Consider the following 7,962-nt stretch of genomic DNA (forward strand, 5'->3'; position numbering starts at 1 on the left):
TTTTTTTTTTATTTTTTGTTTCTCAAATTACAAATAATTAATTTTTCTTTTTTTTATTTTTATTTTTTTTTAAAAAAATTAATTTATTTTTATTTTTTTTTTTAATTATTTTTTACGTTTTAATTATTTTTTTTTTAATTTTTATAATAATAGATAAGGAATCTTGATTTAAAATTACCATTTAAAAAAAAAATTAAACACACTGCCTCAAAAAAAATAAAATAAGCTTGTTAATCTTGAATACTTTAATTTTTTTTTGTAACGACATAATATTCTGAATTTATACACATATTAAACTATAGGTGTTATATTTAGACATGGATGGAAGTAATTTTAGACATACCAACCGATATATTAAGCTCACACATTGAGCCACCTATTTTTAAATTCTATTTGAATTGTTTCAATTTATAATAAAAAAAAGATTTTTTAAAGATATCCACACATACCCACTCTCGCCAATTTTTTTTTATTTACAATTATAATAACAGGATGTGTGATTTTAAATTTTATTATATTTTTAAATTATAATATTATAATAAAATTTAAATATAATAAAAATAAATAACAACAATGTAAAAAAAACAACAAATAGATAAAAATAAATTTAATAATAAAATATAATAATAATCATTACTATAATTGAGTAATAATCGATAATAGTACTTAAAAATTTAATTTTTTATTTTATTTATTTTTATTTTTATTTTTTTTTAAAAAATCATTGAAAATAAAAAAAAGATAATAATAGATTATAATAAATAAATAATGTGTATTTAAGAAAATTAAATAAAATAAATTAATATTAGATTATTAAAACTATGAATCCATAGTTTTTTTTTTTTTTTTTTTTATTTTATTTTTTTTAAAAAAATTTTATTTTATTTTATTTTAAATTATTTAATTATTTTTTTCTTGAATTATCATAAAACTAAATTAATTATTTATTTATTTTTGAATTTTTTTTCTTTTACTTTTTTTGAATAAATATTATTATATATTTTGTTAATCAATTACAGCACACAATAAACACCACCCACACACACATACTCACAATAAAAAACACTTTACAATGCACAAACAAATATTAATTAAATGTTTTTTTTTTTTTTTTTTCTTGAGTTTGAATTAAACTGATATTAACAATTGTTTTAAATTAATTTTAAACAAAACAAAAAAAAAAAAACATTTTTTATTTTAAAAGATAAAAAAAATAAAACAACAATTATAATAATAATTTTTAAAAAATAATAAATAAATATAATAAAATGAATAGTCAATTTATAGGTTGGGATAGCACAGTACCAAAAATATTTAATAATTCAAGAGTTGGCAACAATTCTAGTTCCTTTGACAATAATAAAACCATATCAGATAAAAGTTTTATTAATAATAATAACAATAATAATGATAATAATTTTAATAGTATAATTAATACTCTATTTTTTAAAATATGGCGGAATTGTTATTTAAAAAAAAAAATATTAAGCTATCTCAAATTAATAAACATTCATTTTCAACGAAGGATATATTCAATCGAAACCTATTTAAATTATAAATTTAAAGACTATCTAAGATATGTGATGCTAGATTTCAAAGATAAAGATCAGTTGGTAGAGCTTTTAAAAACCCTTCCAATCAACATCAAGAGTGTCTCTTTAAATTACTTTAGGTTTAAGGAAAAATTGGAGCCAGGTTCCATTCCAGAGAGTATTACAGAGTTCAAATTCAATGGCTTATACGATGCCCCATTAAATACAAAGCTATTCTCATCCTCTTTAAAATCTTTAGTGTTGCCATCTAGATTCAACCAACCTTTGTTACCCATTGTATATGACAATGATGAAAGAGAAGAGGGCTCTTCTAGTTATGGTCATTTCAGTAATGGTTTTAATTGCAATAGTATCAGTAATATTAACAATAATAATAGCAACAGTATTAATAATAATAATTTAAAAGAATATCAAACATTAAGAAATAAAATCAATTTGAAAGATAGTACAGATGAAAGAATGGGAGTATATGATGATGAAGATGGGGCTTCTTCAAATAATACAACCAAAAATGAATTAGAATATAAAATTCAACATAGCAAAAACTATAAGTATCTTTACACAGAAGGCTTTACTTTACCAAGGTATTTAACATTCTTATCCCTTGGTTTAGATTTCAACTATCCACTCGATCCAGGGGTTCTACCCAAAAATCTTTTAAAAATCAAATTTGGCTCTATATTTAACAAACCAATTAGACAGAATGTTCTTCCAGAAACATTAACAGATATACATTTTGGAGACTCTTTTAATCAACCTCTACCCAAAGGAATTCTAGGGAATAATTTAAAGAAATTAGAACTTGGGTTCTATTGGGATCAGCCATTAAAAACACATTATGACAGTGATGACAATACCAGTTTGACCCATTTCCCAAATTCAATCGAAACACTCAAGTTTGGTAGATCTTTTAATAGACACATTGGTGCAGGTTCATTACCCAAATCATTAACAGTTTTAGACTTTTGCTGGATAGGTTCTTTCAACAAACCTTTTGAGTCTGGGGCTCTACCATATGGTTTGAGGATTTTAAAGCTTTCTAGAAATTGGTTACAAACACTACACCCAAATACTTTGCCATCAACCATTACAATTCTTAAATTTAATACTGACACCTATAGATCTCAGGATAACATTGGCGATATATTGGATCTAAACATTACCAAGGCCATACCACCTTCAGTTAACAAATTATCATTTGGGAACCTAAAGGAAACTATAGTACCATTCACCTTACCAAACTCAATTTTGTCTCTTCATTTAGGTGCCGAACAAAAGATATTCACTTATTCAATACCAGAGAGTGTAACTATATTAAGCGGAATCAATAGAAAATACTTTGATTTAATACCAGAAAGCGTAACAATGTTAAAATATAACAATTACAAAGATCCAATTATCACAAGTAGCTCAAATACAATTCCATCACATATTAAATCTCTACATTTAGGTTTAGAATATAACTCACCATTCAATAGTGGAGTGCTATCAAATCTAATTAATTTACAGGAACTTTATTTTGGTATCGATTTTAACCATCCCTTTGAACCAGGTATGCTCCCACCCAACCTGAAAACCCTCTGCCTTTCACAATGCTTTAATCATCGTTTAGAAAAAGGTTCATTACCCCCAACACTTACTTCACTTAGCTTAGGTAGTGAATATAACCACCCATTCGAAAAAGATGTATTACCCAAAAGCATTGTCTTAATAGAACTCGGCTCAAATTACAATTTCGACCTTCCATTCACAGCCATACCAAATATTAAAACTATAATAGTAAGAAACCGTCCCAATATTATACCAGAAGAAATAAAATCAATGGACGGTGAAACCCATTACATCATACCAAAATCATTAGAATCAATCATAATATTTTCAAACAACACATTTTTTTTAAACAAAATATATTTAAATCCACATTTATTCGATTATATTAAAGTTATATGTAGCAGTAAAATAATATCAAAAAAAGGTAAACTATTTAAAAAAATAAATTATAATAATATTTAAAAACTTGTTTTTAGAATAAAAGAAATATAAATATTTAATATTTTTTTTTACAGAGGACCTTAACCAACAAAGCAAAGGTTTTTTTTTTTATTTTTTTTTTTTTTCTAAATTATTCATTAATATTTGATTATTATTTTTTTTTAACTTTATATTTTATTATTTTATATAATAATAATATTAATATTATGTTATAGTTATTATTTTATTAAAATTAAATTTTATTATTTTTTTATATTTATTTATTTATATTTTTTTCGTTTATAAAAAAAATATAATAAATAAATATTAAATTATTATTTTTTTTTTTTGTATTTTTGTTAATGATGATTAATGTATAAAAGGAACAGGAGGAAAATAAATCGTACAGGGAGTAATTTAATAATAATATTATTATTATTTTAAATTAAAAATGGATCATTTAAAGCAGATTTTAAAGCAATTTTAGTTTTAATATTGCCAAGCTTTTGCTTTAAAGAGTTTGAATTGAAACGTAATTCTGAAGACTCGTGGAATTTTAATTTTGAAAATTCTAATCCATCAATAAAGTCAAGATTTGGAATGGATAATTGCTTGATACTTTCGTATGGAATGGTGTTGCTATGAATAAAGTGTGCGTGATCTTGACCAAAATGTAAATTTTCAATACCCTTTGGAATAGAATGCTCCAAAATTGGTTTTCTAGTTTCACCAATGTATAATGACTCTACTAATGGAATAACACCTTGTCTAAATGGATGCTTGTAGCCACTGTGAATGAAAACTTGTCTTTTAACGTGCTTGGATTTGAATGGAATAGACTCTGGAATCAATGGCTCTTTAATATCACCAATGTGAACGGATTGGACCATTTTACTAATAACGCCTGGTCTGATTGGATGAGAATAACCATTGTTGAATGAAAGCTTCTTAATAGTTGATGGTAACGATGTCTTGGTAACTGGATGAGAAACATTATGGAAATGTGCAGATTCAATACCCTCTGGAATTGAATTTTGGTCAAATGGGAAAGCATAGCCATCGTAAAAATGAACATGTTTTACAGTTGATGGAATGACTAATGGATACTTGATATTGAAAACATGAACGGTTTCAATATTTGATGAAATATCACCTTCTTCGATTTTTGAATCAAAACCATACAAGAGGAAGATCTCGGTGGCTTTTGATGGAACGTGTGAGGCCAAATAAAACATTGATCTGCCAGTACTTGGACCAAAAGCGACGGATTCAGTTTCTGGGAAAATTTCATCCAAATCATTTTCAGCATTGAATACAAAAATAGATTTATCTCCATGGTTGAATTCGGTAGTCAATGGTGGTTGATGTGGTACTTCAGCACTTTCATTTCTGAGATGATTATCGGATCCCATAAAACCTACACAAATTTGTGAACTGGTTAGCCATTTGCCAGACTTTGAGAGCAAACGCTTATCGGATGAACAACGAGGATCGACAATTGGGCAAATGTGTGAAGCCAAGTTCTTTCTAAGAATTTCTTGATTGCATGGACCTGAGCATTTAACTTTACATTCGTTCTTTAAGTGATATTCATAGTCTTTACGATCCATAACCCTTGAGCCATCTTCATCACAGAGAGCACAAACTACCTTTAGCTCATCCAATTTGTTTGTAACAAACATTGGAAGTAATGTTAATTTTGAAACGTCAGTTTCAGCTTTACAATATGGGCAAAGACTGTTGGATTTTTCTAAACTTTGGGCCAAACAATCTTTACAAAATATACGTCTACAATTTGGTTCGATTATTGGTTCGTATGCTGGTTGATAACAAATGTCACAGTCAAACTCTCCTTTTAATTTTGAATCGTCGACATATTTAAAACAATTTTTGATTGAATTTTCTTTTTGCATTGGAATTGGGTAGTAAAATTTATTGCTATTATTATTATTGTTATTTGGAATAATCATTTTTTTTGAATTGAATTAATTAATTTGTAATCTGTTAAATAGTTTTTTTTTTAAAATAAATAGTTTAGTTTTAGTAATTTTATTGGAAAAAAGTTAATATTAAAAAAAAAAAGTGTAGTGTGAAAATGCGTATGGTGATGTTTTAGATTTTTAGGATAGTGGGGAGAAATTCTTAGAGACTCAGTAATTACCTGAGACTCGATCAATTCTTTTCTTTAAAATAAAGGAAATAATTATTTTACAAAGGATATTTTTTTTTTTCGAAGAATATTTAAGAAATTTTAATTTTATAAGAAAATATATATTTTTATAATTGAAGAATAATGCAGGTGGGCAAAAATATTTTTTTTTATTTTTTTTATTTTTTTATTTTTTTTTTTTAAAGATTTGAGATGATCAAACAAAACAACAATGCATTGATTATTTTATTAAAATAAATTTAATTTTATTAATTATTTTTTAAATTTAATTTTGTGGACAAATATTTTTTTTAATTTTTTGGGAATTTGGATTGACAAAAAAAATATTTGTGTTTATTTATAAAAATAAAAAAATAAAAAAATTAAAAAATAAAAAAAAAAAATAAAAAAAATAAAAAAAAAATAAAAAAAATAAATTCGAAAATTTGATTGGTGAATATTTTAAAATGAAAATTATAAAAAAATATGAAAATTACACACAAAAACCTTTTCAATATTATTTATTTGATAAGGATAAAACAAAAGATTTTTTTTTTCTTTGCTTTACAAAAAACAAAACTTGAATAAAAACAAATAATTTATTAATTTTTTTTTATTTTTTTTTACTTACAAACAACAAGGTATGGCTATTATAAAAAAATAAAATTATTTATAAAAAAAAAACAATGATAAGGGAGATTAAAAAAAAAAAATATAAATAAATATTTGTATCTGTATTTATTTATAAGAGAAAAAGTTGAATGAAAAAATATAAAAAAAAATAGCTATTTATAACAAATTTGAAATTTTAGAAAAATAAAAAAAAAATGAATTTTTTGACTTTAAGTTTTAAAATACACAAGTTTGAAAAAAATGAGAAAATGAAATTGAGGGTAGGCGAATATAAAAATTGTCATTATATCCAAAAATAAAAAAAAAAAATGGGTTTTTTTTAAAGGGCTTTGACCACGTGGTTTAAAAAATGTTAAAAATATGGTATTATTTTAAGTTACTTGTGTTTTGAACATATAGCCCTCCCTTTTTTGATTAAGTCGATCAGATTGACTTAATCATTATACACAATTAACATTTGTAATTTCATCAATTCTTGTTATTTTTTTTTTTTTTTATTTTTTATTTATTTTTTTTTAATTTTTTTTTTTTTATTATTATTAATTTATTTTTTATTTATTTATTATTATTTTTTTTTTTTTTATTTTTATTTTATTTTTATTTTTTTTTATATTTTTTTATTTATTTTCTGAGAATAATAAAATCCTAAGAACCTTAATAAGTGGTGTAGTATTTACCATTTTTTTAATAACACTTATTTTTTTTTTTTTTTTTTTTTAAAACATATGTTTTAATAAAAAAAAAAAGAAAAAAGCTGTATATCTATCATTGCACGATTTTTTAAAAAAAAAATGTGTGTATTTGAAAAAAAATTCAAATAAAAAAAAAAAATTTTGAAAAAAAATTATAATTTTTTTTTAAAAAAAAAAAAAAAAAAAAAAATTAAAAATAAATATATATATTATTTTTTTGAATTAAAAAATAGTTTTATAAATAAAAAATATTTTAACATCATTTATTTCCCTTCTCTATCACACTTTTAATTATATTATATTTAAAAAAAAAAAAAATTTATTAATTTTATTTATATAATAAATAAACACAGATACCAAAAATGGGTAAAACTTTAAAAAAAGGTTATAAAAAAGAAAACAAACAAAATAATCGAAAAAAAAGGAGTAAAAGCAATAAGAATCACATTATCCCAAATGATGATAATGGTAGTTTAAAAGAATCAATTCCTATAAATGATAAAAGATCATTTAAAATCAATAGTGTGGATATAAATAATAGTTATTATATCAGTTGTGACAATCTCCAATTAAACGAATTAACCGATAATATAAAATTGGGTTATAATACCATTGTAATGGGATCTTTTAAGAGTGGGAAAACATTCCACATGAAATCATTGGCAATGGAAAAAGGAATTTTTTAAATTGGGCGGATGTATTGGAAATATAAAAATTTTCCTTTTAAAAAATAATAATGAAAATTTACCTCCAAAACAGAATTTTCTTTTTCTTTTAAACTTATCAACGGACATTTCCAGCATTTATTTTGGCAAAGAGGCTAGGACCAAAATTTTTTTGGGGGGGCAAACCCCTGATTAATTTTAATGGAAGGGTTGGTACCCTTTTTATTAATAAAATTTCAAATATTTATTTATTTTTAAAATTTTTTGGGTTTATGGGTTGCCAACCTTTAAAAAATTTT

The 7,962-nt window shown here is 23.1% G+C and overlaps 3 protein-coding genes across 3 annotated transcripts; 2 read left to right on the plus strand and 1 right to left on the minus strand.

The window, feature by feature from the left end:
• Positions 1-1,242: 1,242 nt before the first annotated feature.
• DICPUDRAFT_51834 (uncharacterized protein) lies at positions 1,243-3,583 on the plus strand. Its single transcript, XM_003294966.1, has 3 exons — positions 1,243-1,792; positions 2,093-2,551; positions 2,963-3,583. The coding sequence occupies exons 1-3, from the start codon at positions 1,269-1,271 to the stop codon at positions 3,564-3,566; spliced, it is 1,587 nt and encodes a 528-aa protein (XP_003295014.1). The 5' UTR covers positions 1,243-1,268; the 3' UTR covers positions 3,567-3,583.
• Positions 3,584-4,354: 771 nt separating this feature from the next.
• Positions 4,355-4,738, minus strand: DICPUDRAFT_12317 (uncharacterized protein; the record flags this gene model as incomplete). The annotated part of the gene is made up of 1 exon (XM_003294968.1): positions 4,355-4,738. A coding segment is annotated over one exon (384 nt), but the record flags the coding sequence as incomplete, so codon positions are not given.
• A 1,762-nt stretch (positions 4,739-6,500) lies between these two features.
• DICPUDRAFT_85451 (uncharacterized protein) lies at positions 6,501-7,684 on the plus strand (the record flags this gene model as incomplete). Its single annotated transcript, XM_003294967.1, has 2 exons — positions 6,501-6,566; positions 7,352-7,684. The coding sequence occupies 2 exons, from the start codon at positions 6,501-6,503 to the stop codon at positions 7,682-7,684; spliced, it is 399 nt and encodes a 132-aa protein (XP_003295015.1).
• Between the last annotated feature and the right edge of the window lie 278 nt (positions 7,685-7,962).

The sequence above is a fragment of the Dictyostelium purpureum genome (assembly GCF_000190715.1).
Source record: "Dictyostelium purpureum unplaced genomic scaffold DICPUscaffold_694, whole genome shotgun sequence".
Classification (NCBI taxonomy): domain Eukaryota; phylum Evosea; class Eumycetozoa; order Dictyosteliales; family Dictyosteliaceae; genus Dictyostelium; species Dictyostelium purpureum.

Excerpts from the sequence above, each read along its gene's own strand:
- DICPUDRAFT_51834 (XM_003294966.1), top strand. The coding sequence starts at position 1,269 with ATGAATAGTCAATTTATAGGTTGGGATAGCACAGTACCAAAAATATTT. Across the intron at positions 1,793-2,092 it reads TCCTCTTTAAAATCTTTAGT|CAAAAACTATAAGTATCTTT; the intron begins GTTGCCATCTAG and ends AATTCAACATAG. Across the intron at positions 2,552-2,962 it reads TCTTTCAACAAACCTTTTGA|CTCAAATACAATTCCATCAC; the intron begins GTCTGGGGCTCT and ends TATCACAAGTAG.